General features: G+C 41.8%; 1 protein-coding gene across 5 annotated transcripts in view; it reads left to right on the plus strand.

Annotated features, from left to right (window-relative positions):
* Efl1 (elongation factor like GTPase 1) overlaps nt 1–21994 on the plus strand; it is a 139644-nt gene extending 117650 nt beyond the window's left edge. For 3 of the 5 annotated variants that reach the window (XM_087188556.1, XM_087188555.1, XM_087188557.1), the window contains exons 18-20: nt 482–1464; nt 12128–12312; nt 21667–21994. In XM_087188556.1, the coding sequence (XP_087044682.1) occupies nt 482–1464; nt 12128–12312; nt 21667–21855 (1357 nt within the window). In that variant the 3' untranslated portion in view covers nt 21856–21994. The remainder of the gene's footprint in view (nt 1–481; nt 1465–12127; nt 12313–21666) is intronic. The other 2 variants (XM_087188559.1, XM_087188558.1) reach the window with 1 other exon arrangement.
* The last annotated feature ends 2138 nt before the right edge of the window (nt 21995–24132 follow it).

The raw sequence follows: 24132 nt of genomic DNA on the forward strand, positions 1-24132 counted from the left end.
GCCTCATTATCAGACCAAAATATGTCGTGAGGATTTGACAACAAATTCTCCTTGACATTCTCTAATTCTGCATGTATTTAGTGCTCTACTGATTGGGCTTTTCTTCTCCAGACTCTTAGACTGGCAAACTGTATTTTGAAGAATTCATATGTCAAGTCTTGTTAAAACATGTATTTTCCACTCAAAACATCTTGTCTAAATAGATGGTTTATTTATCTTGAGTATGAACAAAGTGATGAAATTTCAGTATAAGCATAGTATAAGCATAGAACTCCCTGAAGGTGTGTTCTCCTTAGAGGTAGTCTTTTCAAGCCAAAATGGAAAGCAGTATTATATCTGAATTGTGATATATTATAAATTACAATCTTTCATAGTAATATAATTTCTAAGTTTCTGTGTTTGTGCACAGTCTTCATTGCATAATATGAAGCATTGATGCCATTTTGATTGTAACCTTTTTTTATTTCTCTTGACTTTGTAGGTTTGCAAAGATTCATATCAGTGTATCTGAACCCATTATTCCATTTAGAGAAACAATCACAAAACCCCCAAAAGTTGACATGGTCAATGAAGAAATAGGCAAACAACAGAAAGTTGCAGTCATACACCAAACAAGAGAAGATCAGAGCAAAATCCCTGAAGGAGTCCAGGTTGACTCTGATGGGCTGATCACCATCACAACCCCCAATAAACTCGCCACACTCAGTGTTCGTGCCATCCCTCTTCCAGAAGAAGTCACTCAGATTCTGGAAGAAAACAGTGATTTGATTCGTTCTGTGGAACAACTGACATCTTCTTTGGATGATGGCAAAAATACTCAGATGATTCATCAGAAGACCCAAGAGAAAATGTGGGAATTCAAAAGAAAACTAGAACAACATCTAACAGGGAGAAAATGGAGGAACACCATTGACCAAATTTGGTCGTTCGGCCCAAGAAAGTGTGGGCCCAACATACTGGTCAGTAGAAGTGTGGACTTCCAGAACTCGGTGTGGACTGGAGCAGCTGGCAGAGCTTCCCAAGCAGCAAGTAGATACCGAGACCTGGGCAATAGCATCGTGAGTGGCTTCCAGCTGGCAACTCTCTCTGGCCCCATGTGTGAAGAGCCCCTCATGGGTGTCTGTTTTGTTCTGGAAAAGTGGGACATAAGTAAACTTGAGGAACAAGGAGCAAGTGATAACCAGAATCGTGAACATAATTATGTGGTAGAAGAGGGTCAGGAGGGAGACAGACGCTGTCCCAGTGGAGATGAAAACCAAGAGTTACCAGATGGCTGCTCAGAGGTCTCTGAGAAGAGGACTTCCCAGAAAGGAGAACCTTCAGTCACTGACTGCTATGGGCCCTTTTCAGGACAGCTGATTGCCACCATGAAGGAAGCATGTCGCTATGCCCTGCAGGTGAAACCACAGCGCCTGATGGCAGCTATGTACACCTGTGACATCATGGCCACCAGTGACGTTCTTGGTAAGGAGGGAGATGAAGACAAGAGTGCCCTAGGCGATAGTGAAGTCTCTAGGTCCTGCACTCGCTTAATGTTTTTCCAGAAGCAACGTCATCTTCTAATTTCCTAAAGAGTTACAATCTTAGAAAGCCAAAGGCTTTCCTGTTGCAATAAACAATCTATTTTTATAATGAAAGGTATAGTAGATGAAGGTTAAACAGCCTGTACATGTTACCATCCCAACCTGTGCATCTGTTTCTCTCCAGTGAACAAGTGTGCCATATTTGGTGGCCAAAGTCATCCTGAAAGTGAAGAATAAGACAGCATCTTTATTTTTTTGTTTTGTTTCATTTTGTTTTTGAGACAAGGTCTCCCTGTGTAGTTCAGGGAAATAGCTGGGTCAAATGGGACCTCTAGTCCTAGTTTTTTGAGGTATCTCCATATTGATCACCACAGTGGTTGCACCAGTCTACACTCCCACCAACAGAGGAGCAGGGTTCCCTTTTCCTATAGCCCTGCCAGCATTTGTTATTACTTGATTTCATGATAGCACCCATTCTCAGGAACAGCCATTCCCAGGAACAGCTGGGGAAAAATTTTTCCCACATTGTGGGTTGTCTCTTCACGCTGTTGGTGGTTTCTCTTGCTGCGCAGAAGCTTTTTAATAAGAAGAGATCCCACTTGTTGATTCTTTGTGGTAGTTCACATGCAACTGAGGTTTTGTTCATGAAATCTTTTCCTACACCAGTGTCTTCAAGATTCCTACCTAAGCTCTCTTTCAGCCAGTTTAGTGTTTCTGTTTTAATATTTAGATTGTTAATTCACTTCAATTTTAGTTTAGTGCATGGTAAGCGATATAGGTCTAGTTTGTTTTGTTTTGTTTGGTTTTGTACTGGGGATTGAACTCAGGACCTTGCACTTGCAGGCACCGGAACCACTGAGCTAAATCCCCGACCCTTCTAGTTTTAATCTTTGGTAAGTTGAAACCCAATTTTTCCAGCACCATTTATTGAAGAAGCTGTCTTTCCTCCAGTGAGGGTATTTGGCTCCTTTGTCAAAGAAGAGGTGGCTGGGTGTTGGCTGAGTGTGTCTGGAGTTGTTTCTGCATCTTCTGATTTGTTCCACTGGTCCTTGGGTCTGTTTCTTTGCCAGTACCATGCTGTTTTTATTACAGTAGCTTTGTAGTATAGTTTTGAGGATTGTGATATTCCCTACCTTGTCTTTGTTGTCTGAAATTGCTTTTGCTATTCTAGGTCTCTTCTTGTTCCAGATGAATTTTTTGATTGTTTTCTCAAGGTCTGTGAAGTATGGTGCTGGAATTTCAATTGGGATTGCACTGAATCTATATAGCAGTTTTGGAAGTATGCCGATTTTCACTGAATTGGTTCTTCCTACCCAGGAGCAAGGGATGCCTTTCCATTTTCTGATATCTTGTTTGATCTCTTTTTTTTTCAGAGTGCTATAGTTTTCGGAGTAGAGCTCTTTGATTTCCTTTGTTAGGTTGATTCCTAGGTATTTCATGTTTTTGGATGCTATTGTGAAAGGAGTTGTTTCTCCACTTCCTCTTTCAGTGAGTCTGTTGTTCATGTACAGAAAAGCTGTTGATTTTTGTGTGTTGACCTTGTATCCAGCTACTCTACTGAATTTGGTTATTAAGTCTAGTAGACTTTTGGTGGAATTCTTGGGGTCTTCTATATAGAGTATCATGTTGTCTGCAAATAATGATAATTTAACTTCTTCGTTTCCTATCTTTATTCCTTTTATTCCTTTCTTTTGTCTAATTGCTCTGGCTAATGTTTCCAAAACTCTATTGAACAAGAGTGGTGATAGTGGACATCCTTGTCTTGTTCCTTATTTTAGTGTGAAAGATTTCAGTTTTTGACCATTTAGTATGATACTGGCTGTTTTTTATAGATGACTTTTATCAGGTTGAGATAGAGACTGGCTATTCTGATTTTCTGTAGGGGTTTTATCATGAATGTGTGTTGGATTTTGTCAAATTCTTCTTCTGCATCTATTGAGGTGATCATATGGTTTTTGTCCTTGGCTCTATTAATATAATGTATTACATTGATTGATTTGCATATGTTGAACCATCCCTGCATCCCTGAAATGAATCCCACTTGTTCAGGGTGTATGATCTTCTTGATGATCTTTTGCATTCTATTTGCCAGTATCTTATTGAGGATTTTTGCATCTATGTTCATTAGTGAGATTGGCCTATAGTTCTCTTTTTCAGTTGGATCTTTCTCAGCATTTGGGATAAAGGTGATGCTTGCTTCCTGGAATGAATTTAGGAGTATTCTTTTCCTTTCAATTTCATTAAAAGGTTTAAACAGTCGTGGCAATAGTTCTCTAAATGTCTTGTAGAATTTAGCAGTGAAGCCATCAGGACCGAGGCTTGTTTTAGTTGCTAATTTTTTAATTATGTTTTCAATTTCATTGATTGATATTGGGTTGTTTAGAATTTTTAGGTCTTCTTCGTTCAACTTTGGTAATTCATATGTATCTAGGAATCTGTCCATTTCTTCTGTGTTTTCTATCTTATTGGCGTATAGGTTCTCAAATAGGTATTGATGATCCTCTGGATTTCTGCTGAGTCCATAGCAATTTCTCCCTTTTTCATTCCTAATTGCATGGATTTGGGCCTTTTCGTTCCTGTTTTTTGATAAGATTGGCTAAGGGTTTGTCAATTTTCTTTATTTTTTCGAAGAACCAACTCTTTGGTTCATTAATTTTTTTGTATCATTCTCTTAGTCTCCATTGCATTGATTTCTGCTCTGATCTTTATCATTTCCTCCCTTGTATGAGCTTTGAGTTTGTCCTCTTTTTCTAGAAGGTTGAGGTTCATCATTAGGTTATTTATTTGAGTTTGCTCTGTTTTCCTAATATGAGTATTCACTGCAATGAATTTCCCTCGTAAGATTGCTTTCATTGTGTCCCATAGATTCCAGTACGTTGTATTGGCATTGTCATTTAATTGTAGAAACTGATTTCTTTTTTAATTTCCTCAGTGACCCATTGGTTGTTCAGCAGTGTATTGTTCAGTTTCCATGTGTTTATGAAATTCTTATGGTTTATTTTGCTATTGAGCTCCAATTTCATCACACTTTGGTCTGATAATATATAGGGGATAACTTCAGTTCCTTTGCAATTACTTAAACACGTTCTGTGAGCAAGTTTGTGGTCTGTTTTGGAAAACGACCCAAGTGGAGCTGAAAAGAATGTATATTCTGATTTTGTGGGGTGGAACACTCAGTAAACATCTGTTAAGTCCATTTATTCAAGAGTTTGATTGAGTTCTAGTATTTCATTGTTTATTTTTTGACTAGATGATCTATTTGTGACAGGGGGTTATTGAGGTCACCCACTATTATTGTGTTAGTGCTTATTTGATTTTTCATGTCCGTTAATATTTGTTTTATACAGTTGTGTGCACTAGTATTCTGTGCATATATATTTATGATTATTATAGCTTCCTCTTGAATTTTTTCCTTTACAAGGATTTAATGTTCTTCCTTGTCTCTCTTAATTAGTGTTGGTTTGAAATCCATTTGATCTGCAAATATGGTAGCTAGTCTTGCTTTTTTTCGGGTTCCTATTTGCGTGGAGTATTGTTTTCCACCCTTTAACTTTCAGTCTATGAGTTTCTTTTTGAGTTAATTGTGTTTCTTGTATTCCGCATGTTGTTGCATCTTGCTTCTTGACCCATGCTGCCAGTCTGTTTCTTTTGATTGGTGAATTGAGACCATTAACATTGATAGATATAACTGATATTATTGACTTATCCTTGTCATGACTTTTTCTTTTTGTTGGATTCTCCCCCTTTGCCTTTAATTTCTTGTCATGCCTGATGTATTCATTCTGCTGGGCTTCTGGGGTTGTGATCCTCGTTGTCTTTTCCTAGGACATTGTCTAAAATTTTTTGAAGTGCTGGTTTGGTATTCATGAAGTTCCTCAGGTGCTCTTTGTCATGAAAGTATATTATCAATTTTGAAAATATCTGTCAATTTTGAAAGTTAGTTTTACAGGATACATCAGTCTGGGTTGAAGGTTGTTTTCTTTTAGGGCTTGAAATACTTCATTTCAGTCTCTTCTTGCCTTGAGGGTTTGTGTTGAGTAGTCTGCTATGATTCTGATGGGCTTTCCTTTGTATGTGATTTATTTATTTTCTCTTACTGCTTGTAGGATTTTGTTCTTTTTTGAGTTTCTGGAATCTTAACTATTATATGCATAGGTTTAGATTTTTTAAAATCGCTACTACTTGGAGTCCTATATGCCTCACTTATCTGTATGTGAAGTTCTTTTCCCCTGCTTGGGAAGTTTTCTGCCATTACTTCTGTGAATGGTTTTTTTATATCATTTGCACTCTATCCTGTTTCTTCATTGACTGATCAGACTTTCGTTATTCTTCTTTACATCATCTATCAGCTGTTGGACCAATTTCTCAAGTTGCCTTACTATTTTTAAGAAATTTTTCTTTTCCTGGTCAATAATTGCAATCCTGTCTTCTATATCTGAGACTCTGTCCTCACATTGTCTCATTCTGCTGTGTAAACTTGCATTGTAGTTTTTAATTTCGTGGATATCTGTTTGCATCTGTTTTGTGGATTCCATTTGTTTCCTATGCTGGGATTCCATCTTGTTCCTCAGCTCCTCTACTTTTTTATCCGTGTCTGCTATAGAGTTATTAATCATGTCTTGCACTATGGACACAATTTCTGTTGTTATCTGAGAAATTATTTCTGATTTCATTTTTTCCAGACCCTCTGGTTCCAGATCAGGGAGTCCAGGTGGTTGAGTATCAGATTGTTCCATCTCATTGCCCCTTGGGGTTGCCTTAGATGATGTGGAAGTCTGGTTTTGAGACTTGTTTATGTGTTTTCTCATTTCAACAGATGCAGCCCACTGCACCTTTGTTGAGGTAACTTTTTGCTCACCCAGTGGGCTTCAGTTCTCAGCAAACCAGAGAGGCCTTCTTTCTGCTGCTCACCACTGCGCCAATTCCTGGGTTCCGAACGGAGGCCTTCTGGATCCCTGCGCTACCCTGTTGTTCGGGTGGGGTTCTGGCTGTGGCCTAAGCACTCTTGGGATGGTATCTGGGCATCTCTAGCTGGGGCCTACACCCCTGCATAGCTGCTGTCTGGGAGGGCCTTTGGCTGGGGCCTGTGCACCAGAGTCACTGGTGTCTGAGTGGGCTTCTGGCTGGGGTTTGTGTGCACCTGTGAGCTCTTTTCCAGGCAGGCCTTTGGCTGGCGCTTGTGGGCCCAAATTGCTGGAGTCTGGGAGGGGCCCTGGCTGGGACCTATGCACACCCTCACCACTCACTCTGTTCCATGCAGGCTTTTCTCCCTGGAATCTGTATGCACTTCAAGAAAATGTTTTAATGGCAAAAAAAAAAAAAAAAATCTTTAAATCTCACATTGATTCCTTTTTTAATTTTTTCATGTGTTCTTTTCTGGAAAAAAGTAAAATTCACCAAACTGAATCAAATGTTTTGATGAAGTTGAGGTCTGTTAGATCTTTTCCCCTGATTGTCACCTTAGCAATCATAATACATAAAGAAATCTCAGGTTAATGTAACTGTGTGTTGGGATCATTCATGATTGATATTTTTAGATTCTTCTTAGGGTCCTTTCAGTAAAATTTTTTGTTTGTTTTGTTTTGTTTTTCTCCTTTCCCTCTATATGTTTGAAATGATCTTCCCAAAGTCTAGGGCCCATGTAGCTCTATCCTGTCCTTTCTGTCAAGATTATGGGAACTATTTTCCCTTCCAAAACAATGGTAACACATTGTTTTTTTCCAAATTGCCATCACTTCTGTGTGATCCATTCAAATTGCCCTTATCCTTTTGTTTTCTGAAAAGACAAATTTTCAGCATACCACATGAAGGCAGAATCTGCTGTTGGGATTTATCAGATTGAAATTACTAGCACCCTGTTGAGTCATCCTTCTCTGTGCATTTTCTCGTTTTCAGTAGGAAATCACCACCTGGACCCTGTATGTGACCAGGCCTCCCTAGGACAGTACCTCAAATTACCATGTATCATTGGTTCTTTTATCCCATCCTGCCTTTCTTTACCTTGCTGCCACTGGACTCTGTTCTGCTACTTTCTGGAGAGGCCCTTGGGGTTATTCGTCCTCTTTTCTCTCTGGGGCAGAGTACCTTTCTTCCTTGCCTTACCCACTGTAGTTGCCACTATGCCAGGCTTCGAGAACCCCACACACACCCACTGTGAATTCCCACTTATTTCCCCACTGTGGCAGCTGTGTGGCTATGGGTTGGTCAGTGTACCATCTGTGGACCAATGTCCCTGGTACCACTTAACGCATTTTCCTGATACCGACTGGCTGTCACACCAATGCCTTCAGAGAAACTGGCTCTGATCTGAACTTTTTTCCCCCTGAAGTGATTTGCAGTTCTCTTGCTTAGACTAGACAGTCTGCTCTGAGGCCTATTTTCTTACTGCTTTTGAGGGGCTCTTTGATGGCCATTCTCGGGAGTCCCAGGTGTATCTGCACGGTTGGCTATTGACTTGTATTTTCCCTTTTCTTTCTAAATCAGCAACTTCAAGTGGAAAAAGAAACGAAGAGAGTTTACTGTGTTTCTCAAGTTTGCTTCCTGTCTGCAGGAACTTCCTGTTAAAAGATCTGAGACAGAGTCTGACTTTGCTGACCATTCCTTTTAATTCTCTAGAAATCAACACAAGTTGTTTTTAGGCTGTGTTTTTATTTAGCAAAGTGAATCTCCTTAATTGTTTTAAAACTTAATTATTTCTTCACGGATTGTTAAGACAATAAATCCTTTCATAAATGGGCGGAATTACATATAATTGAAATGAGAAATTTTAGAGGAAAATAATCACAGAATTATTTTATCTGGGGAAAGAATCTCAAGACAATGCCCCCCCCCCCCTTTCCTTTTCTCACATTATTTTTTAACCCATGACAGTTCCTTTTAATGGGCTTCTTTGGCCATCAGTAGTACTGTGTATTTTTACTTGTCACAAAAGCAGTAATTTGTCTCTGTATTTTTTCTAAACTGTTAACTTCTTTCATTTTTGTTTTTTTACTCTTTTGCAGTAACCTCACATTTTAAAAATACCTCTTTGGCAGTACTAAAGTTTTAATCCCAACTTTGAGTATTCTATTGTAGGAGCGAATGCTGACATTGTTAGGACATATGTGTTTTAATATATCATAAGTATTCTAATAATTCTTAATTAAATGTGCTATAATTTACATTAGGAGTACATGTTGTTTCCTCTTGGCTTATTACTAGTGAAAAAAATTGCTGTGGGCACCTGGTTCCTTTCTTAAATTGAGAAAAAGACAGTGTACCTCAACTTGCCTTCCACTTTTAAAGATTATAGAATCAACAGTCCTAGCTCTGTCAAAGAAGGCAGTGTGCATATATGAATCTGCAATGCCATAACAGAACAGATAAGGTTCGCTGGAGCTCAAATGGGGAAGAGTGTTTTGAACTTAGGGACATCAGACTTCATAAAGCAGGTTGTTTTTGAATGGGCCATGAATGATGAGAAAATCTGAGACTGTGTGTTGCAGCTGGAGGAACTGTGAAGTCTGAGGGTGCTGTGGGCAGGGAGCAGTCTCCTTGGCTCAGAGCAGGCAGTCTATGCCCTTGTTACTTTGGCTGTGACTGTCACAGGAGCTGAAACTGTAGGTCAGTACCAGTCTTGGGGCCTTGCTTAAGAATGAAACATTCATATAGTAGTTGGTGAGAATCTGGCCCAGTTCCAAACACTTCCGGTGATTAACTCTCTTGCTTTTTGTTCCCCTGAGGAATTCTTCTTCTCTGGTATCCTTCATACAGCAGAGCACTCAGGGATCTTTTGCTAAGCAAGTGAGTGAATGAATGAGCCATGTCTGGTGCTGATGCCCTGTGAACCATACCATCAGAAGTTGTTTTTGATTTGGCCACATTAATTTCCCAGTGGTAACATTGGCAGGTTTAGGGGACTCTGAGTGCATGGAAGCACTGGACACACCTGTCAGGAGAGCCACATATGTTGGGGAAGTTCTGTTAGAGTGTTTCCTTTGTTTGGTGATCCATCATTATGCTCCAATTTTGGAATATAGTTTCAGTGGAATTAAAATCAAATGGCCCAAAAGTATAGTACATGATTAATTACATTTGGTTTCAATTACAGTTATTGATCCAAGCCCTGTGGCATGGGAGGAGCTATAGCCTGCACTGCAGCAGCAGTCTGGCAGCCTTTCCCCACTGGCTGCTTGTCCTGGTCCCTCTGCCCCAATTTCCTCAATCCTTTTCACCTGTTTTTTCATATTTGCTTCCATAGACCACATTAAAAGTTTTCTTAGGGTTAGGTAGAAGAATAAAGATTACTAGTTTGTACCCACTAGCTATTTTGGCAAGATTTTCTTTTCTGCATATCTCAGACAAATAATATATAGCCTAAAGGGAATTACTGATGATTATAACAGTTGTATTGCTTTTCTTAGAGCTTGCCAGGCTAGAAGTATTACAATATATTTATTTCCAGGTAACACATACTAAGAGATGAGCAATCGTGGGAGTTGAAATAGGAAAGTGGCTAGGATAGAAAGGAAGTACAGAGCATGTCACAGGAAGATTGATTTAGGAAAGAGAAGACTGATTTGTGGAGGAAGAATTAAACTTGTCCCATTTGATAAAGCTGGGTAGAAACTGGGACTCATAGGTAGAAACTAAAGAGGAACCGATTTGAGGCTCAGGGTTGTGTGGCTGTTATGGCTAGAGGAAGATGGAGCCCTGCGCTGGGTAGCTGAGTTTTAGTCTTTGCATGCAGAGTTGAAGTGACTAATGGAGCAGAACTTGAGGGTCTTTGAGTTCCTTCTAGCCCGCTGTTGTGATTCTGTAATTCTTGACACTTCTAGAACATATGACAGAGGGGAATGACTACAGTTGGGAGAGTGGCATTGCCTTTTGCATTAGGTAGTAATACTTGCCCATGTTGAATTTAAAAAGAAGTTGGGTTCCATAGTAGCGATGCCCTGGCAGCCATTGTAAATGTGATTGAGGTCAGAGGAGGGGGTCTAGCTTGGAGATAGACTTGGACATTTCAGGCGTGAAATGAGTTTAAACCACACAACTGAGAAATGAATTGGTTCTCTGAGAGGAAGAGTTGAAACGAGATGAAGCTTCAAAGAGTACCTACAGGAAGAAATTTATACCTTCAGGAGTTACTGAGATAAACAGTAGAATGCTGGTCAGAGGCCAGGAATGTAAGGAGGGTAATGCTAAGACTGGCAAGAGTTGCCAGAGAAGGCACTGATGGTAGCTTCAAATACCACAGGGAAATTAGGCAGAATGAGGATTCAGAAAAAGGCACCCATCGAGTTAAGAATGTGGAAATTGCCGTGAAATTTCAAGGAAGCAGTTTGGATAGACACCAGGGAAGGAGCAAAGCATCAGTGTGAAAGGTCATGCAGGGGAGAAACAGGAGCTACCTTTGAAGGGGAAGAAAGAAGGAAGCTATGGCAGCCAGCTGGAGGCTAGACCAGAGTAGAGGCAGTGCCTTGCATGACTAATGCATAGGACTGTTCATTTGTTTATTCATTCATTCATTTTAAACCCATTAAGGCCTCATGACACCATAAGTTTTCTGAAGATGGTTTCCATTGATTCTTCCTAATCTTCACTAACAAGAGGAAATCTTTATTGGAGAGAAGCATGAGTCAGGTGTGCTGTGTCCTCAGATCCTGGTTTAAAGCACAGGATGATGATGGGTGGGTGGACTGTGCACCAGAGTCGTTGTCTTGTTAGCTAGGAGAGGAGGGTCTGGGAGACTCTGACTCTGCTTAACTGCCATGTTGCATATTTACATATACATAGGCCACTTGTGTAATTAAAATGATTTTTTAAGCAGTAGGTGAAAGAGGAAGATGTAATGAGAGTATCTGCTAGCTACACCAAGTTCTACAGGATTATCTGAGATTTTTAGTTCATCTTTGTTCTCTACAATCTGTTCTGCTTCCTAGTCAAAAGGTTACTTTGAGTACCCACAGACATTTGTACGCATGCCAGTCTAAGGGCCAATCTCCCTTCCCTCCTTAGTGTGAGGCAGAACTGTGTCTGAAGATACATTAAAGGTGTCAGCCAGAAGAATCTGCTAGAATTCTTGTGATGTGACACTAGAAACTGTTATCAGACATGGAAGATTCCAAATGCTATCAATTTCTAGTGGAATAAAACCACACCACTTAAATATTACCAGTTTAAGAAAAATACGAAAACACATTTATGAAATGACGTCATGCACTTGCTTGCTCAGCCCAAGTAGCCTGTGTCATCCTAATGATCACATATTAATATTGTCTTATAATTCTTAAAATACTTTAAGATTTTCAGAGCCCAGTCACGCCGATCTCATTGGATCTCTTACACAGAGATAACTCCTAGGTGTAATGATATCGAAAAGTCCTTTTGTAAGTTTCCTGCTTCCCATGCTGTATTGTGGGATTATCTTTGGGTAATATAATTTGGGGATTTGTTGTCTTTTATTTCTAATTTTTGTATAATTATGCTTTACTTTTTAACTAAACACTTAAATACCCACGGCTTAGTAATTAGTGCATTGTTACAGGATGGATAAATGATCATGTCCTTATGTGGCTCTAGTCAGATGACCAGTCAATGAACTTAAAAGATTCTTGGCTTTGCAGGTCGAGTCTATGCTGTCTTGTCAAAGAGAGAAGGCCGGGTGCTTCAAGAAGAAATGAAAGAAGGGACGGACATGTTCATCATCAAGGCAGTGCTGCCTGTAGCCGAAAGCTTTGGCTTTGCTGATGAGATTAGAAAGAGGACAAGTGGCCTGGCTAGCCCGCAGCTGGTGTTCAGCCACTGGGAGGTAAGACTCGTGTTCTTGTTCGTGGTTGTGTTTTTCTGCAGCAGGGACTGTGTTTGTAAGGAGTAGCTTGAAGTTATTCTGTATTACCTGTTCTCCAGTCCTTGTTCTGGAGATTTGGGGCCTACGTGGTTTTAAGTATTGTGGAATGAGATGGCTCATCTGAATACTCTCCTGTCAGGGTAAGTAAAGGTAGGTGAGCAGGAAAACCATATCCGTGATCAGAAAGGAAGGCAGCAGATCCGTACTGCAGGGAAAAGAAAAGATTGGGCACTTGTTATTATTGAAGTTGAGGGAAAATCGTCACATGAGGCAGCAGTGAGGCAGGCCAGCTCCCTGAAACAGGTCCTCACAGGAAGTCACTGTAAGCCAACAGTCAGGGTGCGGGGTGAGGAGAGGCCAGCTTGGGACACTGTGAGGCCTGTGCAGAAAGCAGTTCAGGTTGCAGAAACAGCCTCATATCAGGGTAGAGAGTCTTTAAGGTAAAAGATGGGAGTAGGAAGATTGTTTTCCAAAAGCAATTTTTGTTGTCCCTGTTTGTAGGGAACCTAAGTAACTTCACTTTTACTGTGGAGGGTTGTAATTTAGGGGAAGAAGCATTGACATTGGGGTAAGACAGTCTCGGTTCCAGCTACTACCTGTGTCACTGATTTGGACAGGCTGTGGGACCTCCTTGATTTTTCATACCTATACAGAGTATTGCAGATGTTCTACCTGGAGCCTGACTATGGGAAACCTTGATGGCTGGGGTTGTTTTCCTGTTTGCGGTTCTTTGCATTTGCACCACATTCGTACTGGCTGCTCTCTGAAGAGGGGCATTGCACTACATGTCACACAGATGGTCCAGGGTTTTGTTCTTAAACTCTTTGAGCAAAACTCATGGTTAGGCTCAATGATAAGCTTTTCTTATTTCTCTCACTTCTTTTAGCCTGATGGAATCCTTTCTCAAGAACACTTTAAAACAAAAAGCTTAAAGAAAATAGTTAAGGGAGAATTTTCTTTTTAAAATAAAATTTATAATCAAGTGAATCAGCAGAAGAAAGGTGGCACTTTGGAAGAGCTGACTTTGTACAGGGTAAACTTGATTGGTTGACAAGTTCATACCTCCTAACTGATGCCAATGAGCTGTTAGCCCAGGGCTACAACTTTGCTTGTCCTTAGAAGTCATATTGTTAATGCTTGGTCGAATCAGTGTTAATATTCTGATTGAGATCATATTTTCTTTGATCAGTACAGATTTTCTATTGTAACAATGATTTTTCTATGAAATCTTCCTTGCATTTTGTGTCTTTGAAAACTAAATGATGGTTTAATGATTTTATTGGCTTATATCATTGCCATGTTTCATTATTTAGAAAACAGTAGCCCCCAAACATTTTAAGTTACTTGTTCATCCTCAAGTGTATGGGTAGTAATTTCACCTTTATCCAAAATCTAGCTTTTCAATTTTGGTTTTGATTTTTGGCACTCAACTTTTATATAAAACACAAACCAGCAAGAAATAGAAGGAATGAATTAAGAAAGGCAGTGCCCGAAGAATGGGAACTATTCTGTAGTGTAAATATATCCTGATGCCCCTGATGAAAAACAGCATTTCAGAGTCCTCTCGCATAAGCTTTAGTGACCAGATGCATGACTGCCAAGCAGCGTGGCTAAGTGACACAGAACCAGAGGGCGATTTATTCCGCTCCAGTGTGATGGCCTTGAGAGACAAAATACATTCTTCCTTGGCACTGGCATTGCTGGAAACTGCCATCAGAACTCCTGTCTCTGAATATCTTAAGAGTTGACAAGTGGACCATCTCACACACGATGGCCTAGATCGGCACTGGCACAGAATAATGTGCTGTAGTGTGAGATCAGAACAAAGAGTATACTACGATAAGCACTCCCCTGGACCGACTGTAAAGATGGACCCAAAGTGAGCATTCATATTGTTGTAGCAGTATCACTATTGGAAGATTGACATAACTAAATTCATATGTTCTGCTTTTTGTTTAAAACTCTCATCATTTTATAGTCTTGTCCTTGAAAGTGATTTTATCAAGCACATTTTAAAAAATTATAAATTAAAGTTTCCCTCATTTCCTAATTGGCAAATTATGTTAGTTAGGAAACAGCTAAGACTGATATAACAGGTATGCCAGACTCTAGTGGACCAAGTAAAGCAGAGGCTATTTCTCCTCTGAGTCTGGGGGACATCTGGGGTGGACTGTGGCTTGTGCGGGGAGCTGCCCAGGCACATTCTCAACAGCTGGCTTCCACTGATGGTCCAGAACCACTCTTAATCTCCCACCATCATGTCTGCTGTGCAGCCAAAGAATGGGGTAGGGAGAGCAGCCATACTCCTTCCCTGGTGGACACACAGTCATCCCATTGCCTAGGGCCATCATTACAGTCTTCTAGCAAGGCCCCACCTCACATGGGGGCCTGGGGAGTATAGTCTTTGCTTTGATCAGGAGTTAGCAAACTAGGGCCCACTGCTTCTTTCTGTAAATGACATTATTGGAATATAACCACACCCACTCATTTACATGTCTACTCATTTGCATGCTTTCCAGCATAGTTAAATAGTTGGGATGGAGAATATTTACAAAGCCCAAAATGTTCACTACCTGACTCTGTAGGAAAAGTGTGCCTACCCTCCCTGAGCCTTGATGGCCATGTGCCCAAATAGAAACAGAATAGATATTTAGGGACAGCTAGGATAAAAAGAGCAGAGTTTTAACCCAGTTTTTGTTATGAAAGCCATGATGATTTCCAGTTTCCTTTATCTCAGAATTTAAAAAAGGGGGACTGAAAATTGATCTTAAACACTTAGTTTATAAACATTATTAGTTTCTGGCTTAGTTGCAGCTTGTTATTAAAAGTCAGTTTCTTAATAAGTAATGTTAGAGAAAAATGTCAAGAAAAGTTTTGCTCCAGTTTTATACCATCCTTCTGTCATCTTCTTGCCACCTGTCATGGTCCTAGTTCCAAAAGCTTCAAATCTTTGAAAGTCTTAAAAGCGACATTATAATTAAATGTCATTGATCTGATATTTTTTGGCTGTCTGAGTTCCCCTCACAGTTAGGTTTAGAAATAACACAGTTGTTGATCTGGGTTCTCTCTCTAAGGCACTGTTTTTCGTTTGTATTCTACCACACCATGTAATTTACAATCAAGAGCTTTTGAGAGAAAGTGCTTCAAAAATAGAGAAAATAAAATTATAGGCATTTTCCATGAGGAAACCTTTGAAGTCAGCAATCTCAAATTTTCTCTAAGTTTTACCCTTCTGTGAGAAAAAGGAAGAAAAGAAGCTAATATCAGGCACAGAGGGAAAAATATGACCAACCAGGACTGTTGTCCATGTGTGTCAGCATACCCTGCAGATTGATGCATCATGCAGGGACCACCCGGGTGCACTTCAGGTCCCTCGAGGTGAGGAAAGGGTCCCGAGAGTGCTGGCAGTTTGTTTTGGATGTGGTGTTCCCACCTGCCTACCATCATTACAGTAAAACTTGGGCAGAAATTGCAGTGGTCCCCTCAATGTATTTTCCTTCTAGGCTTTTTTTTTTTAATGACTAGGGCAACAGCTTGCACTGGGGCGTCTTCCTGTGAATTAGAAGATGGCATCTGCTTCAGGCTGTTAAGTTGCAAAAATACATTCTGGCTACAGGCCCATGAGTTGTGTGTTCGCTGTGTGCACACAGTGAGGAGCCAGCCCCTCTAGGGTGAGGCCACACAGCCTTGGCGACAGCCTTGGCAACAGCCTGGTCTCTGCCACCCAAAGAAGGCATCCTCCCATGTGCCCTATCCTGAGGTTTCCTCAGCATATGGAGGCACGTGGACTCACATGTCCAAGCAGATGCAGCATAGTGACTACAGCAGAGCACCTGCCCTGGCTGAGTCAGGAAGATATAAGGAGCAGAGGGTGAGTGAGGAGCATAGTGCAGAGCTGCCTTTGGCCACATCCCCAGAGGGATCCCCAGGGCTGATGTTGCTGAGTGCAGAAGTGGAACTGAGAGCCCCAGAAAGCAAACTGAGCCAGCCTCTGAGTATGCCAGAGGGCTGACAAAGATGGGCTCTTGCAACCCCTGGGTCTTTTCTTGTGGTTTGAACCCAGGGCCTTCACACTGAGCTATATCCCCAGCCCTTTTTATTTTTTACCTTTTATTTTGGGACTGGGTCTCAGTCACTAAGTTGCCCAGGCTGGGATTGAACTTTCGATCTTCCTGCCTTGGCCTCCTGGAGTACTGGGATTAACAGCAGTGAACCACCTTGCCAGGCTTCTATTTTGAAACAAGGACCCTGGTCTTAAATTGGTTAGTCTAAGCTAGATGCCTCTTTGCCTCACACCTCATCCATTTTTTCACAGGATTTAAAATATATTTAGCGGACTGGAGATTTAGCTCAGTGGTTCTGCCGCCTGCCTCGCAAGTGCAAGGTCCTGAGTTTGATACCAAGTACCCAAAAAAACCCCCCAAAACAAAATAAAATATATTTAGCTACTGCAACTTAGACCCTCCAAGAGCATGTAGCTTCGTTATATTCTGTGATGGGTTTATCTCCACCTGGTCAGGAGAGGGTGCTGGGGACCAGCTTCAGACTCATGGTGTCATGGTACACATAGCCACCTGCCAGGGCTTTACTAATGGCACCCTTAGAGGTCAGTTCATCGCTTGGTAGACATACACCCCAGTGGCTTTCAGTCCTTCCTCCAGCACAGAGGACACTAATGATGTCCTCCTCCACGCTGTGGATTGGGGATGATGTGGGAGCACCGGGATTCATCTGCCATGCTGTGGTGCACAGCAGCAGCGCCTTGGTGGCTCTGATGTCCCTTCACCCCAGCCTGCTGGTTTCGCAGAAGCACAGAGGATCAGCTACAGTCTATACCTCCCTTTTCCCTTCCACTGACCTTGGCTTGCACTCATGCCACTGCCCTGAGTTCCTCACAGCGGTGTGAGGAGATATGCCTTCCACATTCCAGGTACAGCTTTTATGGCTTGTGTCTAGATGTCCCCTCAGAGCCACATGCAGTCATAGGTGGAGCTTTTTCACAGGTGGCTGGATCTAGGGTCTGTGACTGATTTGTGGTACAGTGCTAGGATTAAGGGTGGGTGATTACTAAATCAGTCCACTGATTGGTTTGGCACCACTCTAATCCCAGTAGCCTAGGTAGACTATAAAAGGGACAGGAAAATGCTCTTAACATCCCTTACTTGCTTGCTTTGCTACATTCTGCCTGACGTGAACTGTTTCTCCTCTGTGATGCCCCTCTGCCATTCCACTCTGCCTTGGAGCCAGCCGATTATGAACTGAAACCTCTACAAACTGTGAAACAAATCAACCTTTCCCCTCTTAGCTTGTGAGTGTTGTGTATTTTGTTTCAACAACGAGAAAAGTAACTAAGACAGGTTCCTTACATCACCTGATGGTCTCCCTTAGGCCTCATGCATCTGATGAGATTAGATTTCCAAATTCCACCCTGCCAAGGGGGACTGAGGGGATTGTGGACAATCCCTCAGCTGAGTGGGGAGGGACTGATGGTGAGCTGGCACTGGGGACTGCCTGCTACATTTGCTGTGGCCCCAGTGTCTGTTCCTAGCTTTGAGGAAGTGCCAGCCTCTCCTGCTCCTGAGTTCACTCACAGACCCTGGGTTCCCCGCTCCTTGCACCCTCTTTGTTGGCTTGGTTGGGTGAGGAGCAGGCACACCATGCTCCACCACCACTTCCTCCCCAGAAAAGCAGAGGGACCAGTTCAAGTGCTCGGGTTCTCACAAGTGTTAAGAAATGTACCTCATCCTCTAACAAGTAATCCTGACTGAAGGGAATTATAACTTGTGGATGGTGGCTTTTAAAAATTTATAGTAAGTTTTTTCCCAGGAAGTTACATAAGCAGTACATATATAGAGATCCCACACACCCTGCTTCTGTCCTCCCAGGGTCAGCATCTCTGACCAGTACAGCACAGTACCACGCTAGAACCTTGACACTGACACAGCTGCATGGCCTGTTCACATGTCAGTGGATGTGGTGTCTGCACCTGGCTCTGTGGATGCCAGGTGGGTGAGTTCAGTCTCTGCAGTCACTGTCGGGAAGGCCACAGGCTTTGCAGCGAGACAGAGTGCCTTGCAGCACAAGGCAGGTGCCTTGCAGCATGGCTTTTGTAGTCCCTCTGTTCATATTTGTAAGTCTGTGTTCTTAAAAATAATTTATTGAGGTGAAATTCTTATATTGTAAAATAACCGTTTTAAAGTAAGCAACTCTTTTGCATTTAGTATATTCACAATGTGCAGCCACCACCTCTAAAACAGTCCACCCCTCCAAAGTACAACTCTTTTCCCACTGAGTACTTCCTCTCCTTTCTTCCCTGCCCCCAGTTGCTAGTAAACCCTAACCTGCATTCTGTCTCCATGGATTTATCTGCTGTGATTTTTTTTTAAGTTTTCATTATTTTACTACAATTATTATTAACATCATTTTATCATTAGCATCATTTTTAGAAGTAATGATTTCATCATGACTAATGAGAGGGTCCCTGTATAATCACATTCATCATTGGAAATTTACACCTTTACATAATCTCTCTTGGTTCTTATTTTCCCCCCTTCCCCTGCCCTCCCTTCAATCCCTCCATCCCTCCCTATTTACAAAGACTTTGTTTCCATTTTTTCATTTTCTCATATTAATTCCATTCCCTTCTTTCCTTTCCCCTACCCCTCCCACTTCCCCTTCTCCTTTACCCCTTTATATCTAAATGGATGCACATTGAGGCGATACTCTTAAGTGAAATAAACAGAACACATGTAAATACTGAATAGTTTCTCTAGTGTGAGAAACTGAAAGTGTAAGGACTAAAAGGTATAATAGATAATCTGCTGTGATATTTTAAACACAAGAATCTTGTAATATGTGACTTTTCTCATCTCACTTCACTGCATCAAAGTACGTATGTCAGCAATTCATTCCTTTTTGTGGCTGTGTAATATCCCCTGTTTTCCCTAGCCACTCATCCATGGATAGGCATTTGGGCATTCCTACTGTTTAGCTATTGGGAAGAAAGTAACTGTGAACTTGTAGGGGCATTTCCTTTGGGTATATACCCAGCAGTGAAATGTAGGATCATATGGTAATTTTATGTTTAATTTGGGGGGGGAACTGCCAAAATTTTGACAGCGACTATAGCATTTTACATTCCAGCAGGGTGTAAGGCTTTCAATTTCATCACAGCCTACCAACATTTCTTTTTCTTTTTTTAAAAAAAGTACTTTTAGTATAGCTGTACTAGTAGGCCTACAGTGGTATCTCACTGTGATTCTGATTTGTGTTCCCCTAATGACCAGAATGTGCATCTTTTCATTTGTGTGTGGGCCATTTTATTGCCTTTCTGTTGTGTTACAAGAGTTCTTTATGGGCTGGGGATTTAGCTCAGTGGTTCCAGTGCCTGCCTCGCAAGCACAAGGTCCCGAGTTCGATCCCCAGTACCAAACACACACACACACACACACACACACACACACACACACACACACACACACGAGTTCTTTATATATTCTGACTGTCAAGTCTGTCTACTAACTCACATACTGTATTCTCTTTTCAGCAGTTTTCTGTTTAGTCTACGTACAGAGTTTGTTTTATCTGTCTAGGATTTCTGGTTATTTCCTTTAGCAATGATGCAGTCCATTCCCTTTATTTACTTCCCTGAGGAGTTCTAAGAGTGCTATCTATGAGGCTGGTTTCTGTCTTCCATGGTGCTCTGTGGTCCTCCCAAGGTCGTCTGCAGTTGAGTTCTCCTCCTGTGCTCTGCCCTGGGTGGTCTCACCACTGGCCATTTTAAGAGTGCCCTCATCCTCTGCCCTCTGCTTACCAGATCCCCTGCTGTGTCCTTACCCATGGCTCAGCTAGGTGCTTCACCAGCACCAAGAGCATAGGACAGCAGACTTCACGTGAGTCTGATCTCAGTAGCTCCAGAGAAGAGCAGTGCAGCCCCACCTGCCTGAGATGGTGGCTGTGGGCAGGAAGAGCTTGGCCCTCCTATCTCATGTCTGCCTTGGCTTCCTGTGGGCTGTGGATGGGATTTTTCACCCTGTGACTCCTATGGTCTCCTCTTTCTCCTTCCAAAATCCTCTCCCTTCCTGGCCAACAAGAATTTCCCTGCCAGTGTTGAAGAGTGACTATTTTAAAATAAATTTTCTTTCAACTCTATCTTTTAATTGAAAAGTGGTAGAATTTGTGGACACTCAATAAATAACCTTTTCTTCCAATTGAGAAATAAGAAAAATAACCAAAAAGGGCATAGAAAGGACAAGTTCTCATTTTTTTTTTTTTTGATAAAGCTGATATTGGAGAATGTGGTCTTTGTAGACAAGCGGGCTGCCTGCTGCCTGGCCTGGAGTTATGTAGTAGGCCAGGCAGGGTTCTTGCTGCAAGGTCTGTTCTTACACAGCTGCAAGAAAGCAGCAGATGGTACACTTTCTGTGGGCAAAAAGGGAAAAAGAGGCCAAGCCACTCTTGTCTCACACTTAGCAACCAGGTCAGTGTTCATGGGGACCATGAGCGAGGAGGTGGAAAAGCCTATGTCAGTTCTAGGGCTTTCTCTTCATGAAGGAAAGGTTGAGAGTAGTGGTTCTCCATACTGAAAGGGGCACATTCAGCACATGCACTGTCTTCTGTCCTGTCCTGAAAGTCAGTGCCTTGTGTATGGAGCTCACGAAGGGCCATGTCCAACATCCCTACCTCTTTGGCTTCCAACTGTCTGAAGGCCTGAGCCCCTCTGCCTGGTCTGACTTCCAGACTGACCCTTTCCCTTCCCCAAGCTCTTCCCTTCCTTCCTCCTCCAGGAATACTCTCCTGGAGCAGCTGCCCTGGGCATGCTTCCCTAGACTTGTCTTTTCTGAGCACTGGGCTGTAAACAGTGTGGGCCTGAGGATAGAGGAAGAGCAGCTGCTTGTGTCTGTCTGGGTCCCTGCTCCAGCTCACCAGAGTGACTGATTCTAGAGCAGACAGACACACAGGATGAGTAGGAATGAGTGTTTGTGTGTGTTGGTCTTTGTCAGGACAAAGGCCAAATGACTGTAGACACTAATGCTCGGGCATATCCAAGGCAAAGAGAGAGCTTTTTAAAGGATTTTTATTAAAAATTAATACTTTTATTAGTGTTTTGAAAGGGCTCTTTGAGGTACATAATTATACAGATGTTGCAGGCTTTATTAAACTTGCTTTGTCTGCAGGTCCCATGGTTCTTTGTATTTATTATATTCCTAGCAAGCCTGTGTGTTCATTGCCTGACTTTTTTCATTAGTTAAGGTTATGAATTTGGAGCCTGATAAGTGCAGTTAAAATACATTGCCTGTCCCCTTCTCTGGCAAGATTATCCCCAGTGATCCCTTCTGGGTCCCCACCACAGAGGAGGAGTACCTGCACTTTGGGGAAAAGGCAGATTCTGAGAACCAGGCCCGGAAGTACATGAATGCTGTGCGGAAGCGGAAGGGGCTCCACGTGGAGGAGAAGATTGTGGAACATGCGGAGAAGCAGAGGACACTCAGCAAAAACAAGTAGCTTCCACCACTTGGGTGGGTTCTTTCCTTTCCAATGAATTAACAAGTACCATTGGGGTCTAATCTTGGGAAATTTTCTTTTTGCTGGTTATCTGTGTACATTCACTTTCAATAAAGTTGATCTGTATAAATATTTTAAAGGAGATGTTAAAGAATATATTTAGAAAGTTTTTTTTTTTTAATTGAATCTGGCTCAAGGCAAGAAGTTACCATGAATCCTGCAATGGTGAGTTATTACTTCCTGTGTGTGACCACGGTAAGATGTGTGCTGTGGTCAGGCCACCAGTCTGTCCTGGGACAAGACATGCAGACCCACAGTGGGGGCACTGACACTGAGACGCCGCTTCAGGAGTCACATTCCGCCTCTCCCCATGTTGCTGACACATGTTCCACCCAAGCGTCCATGTGAATTTCTGATCTCTGTCCCGAGTCAGCGGTGGTTAGCATCATCTGGAGAGACTGTGTGCTAGAGAGAGTGACTGCTTTTTGGTGAGTTGTGGGATTGTCTAGCAAAACAGGGTAATGTCAGCCTTTAAACCTTCTGCTTCATGCTTCATTCATTCATTCATTCATTTATTTATTTATTTACTTATTTTTCAGTATTGAGAATTTAATCCAGGGCCTTTGCACTAAGCTATATCACCAGCCCTAGTTTTTGTTTTTGCTTTTGTTTTAGTTTTTGTTTTTGAAATGGGTCCTCACTAAGTTGCTAAGTTGCTTAGGTTGGGCTTGAACTCATGATCCTGCTGCCTCACCCTCCCAAAATGCCTGGGATTACAGATGTTTTCCGCTACATCCAGCTGCATCATGGTTTTTAAAATAAATGTTAATGAAAGGTATGCCCTGTACCTTACTGTCTTAGTTGCCTTTGTCATTGCTGAGACAAATTACCTGATGCCCAAAGTATAGGAGGAAAGGTTTATTTCAGCTCACAGTTTGTACAGGTTTCAGTCCATGGTTGGCTGGCTGCATGCCAGGATGGTATGGCAGAGGAGAGACAGACAATCCATGACAGAGCAGGCAGGAAGCAGCAGAGCAACAGCCAGCAGCCTGCCTTCTGTCTTTCCCTTTATATTCTGTCCAGGCTACAAGCCTTTTCTGTTGTGCCTCCCACACCCAAAGTAGGGCTTCCATTATCCACACCCAGAACTAAGCTAAATGAATTCAGTTACCACACTCCCTTAATCTCTGTCACACACCCTAATCCAGCATCACACACTCCTGATCCAGCCACCTCAAAAAGCTCCTCCCATGAGTGCATGAGACCCTGGGGGGACATCCAGACTACAGCTATAATACTTTAAAAAAAAGAAAAAGTAAGGTTTTTTTAGTTTTCTTTGCTCTTTCCTCTTAACCTTACTGGAAGCATATTAGCTAATGTGCATGAGATAGTTACGGTTACTGTAAATATTTTTCTAAATCTCCTTAGTTGCCTCCTTCAGGATGATCTCCATTTAAGGAACAAATGCAAGTCAGTCAAAAATAGATTGTATAATTTTTGATGTTTCATAATAGTTTTTATAGCCACTTAAAGAAAGAATGCCTTTTCACAACATAAAATTGAATAGACTTTATTATTAAAATGCTTTTAATGGGATTTCCTAATAACCTAGGTCATTCTTTATACCAGTTATAGATATTTTATCTTTAATCTTTATAATCTTGGCATAGCTGGTCTTGTCTAATTGCCCAGACTTTAGTGAAAGTGTGGCTAGATAACTCATTGTCTGTTTAAATTAAGCAGATTATGATTTTGAATTTAGGAGAGTTATACCATGTATTGGTTTATTTAAACACTTTGATAACAGGAAATGCTAGCACATCAATTTATAGCTGTTGTAAATAACATCATTCAAACTGCCAGATGTGCTGCAAAACGTTTTCCTGCACTCTATACTTTATCAGCAAATTCTCTATTTAATAGAGCAAAGAGGCATAATTCAGGAGGAGTCAGAGCTCTTCCTGCAGCTCTGGTGTGCCCTGCCAGAGATACCAGCGTCAGAAAGTGATCTGTCAAGTTGAGGGGAGGCCTCTTACTCCTCCACATTTGAAGGAATGATGATGGGTGTGAAATGGCTTCAAAAAAGCAGGCCGAGGGATGATGCTAACCCACCCCCTACGGAACCCACACAATGGTGATTTGTGAGGAGACCCTAGTCCTAAAAACCTGGCCCCATGGGTGTCTTTACTCTGTGCTGAGGCACACCCAGGCTCAAGTCTCAGTTTGAATCAGTCTGTCCTGGAGTAGAAGTGAGGGTGCTCCTGTTTGGACCTGTGT

Source organism: Heterocephalus glaber, unplaced genomic scaffold, assembly GCF_053883595.1.
Source record: "Heterocephalus glaber isolate CG9 unplaced genomic scaffold, H.glaber_assembly_v1.0 deba00001531, whole genome shotgun sequence".
Taxonomy (NCBI): Eukaryota; Metazoa; Chordata; class Mammalia; order Rodentia; family Bathyergidae; genus Heterocephalus; species Heterocephalus glaber.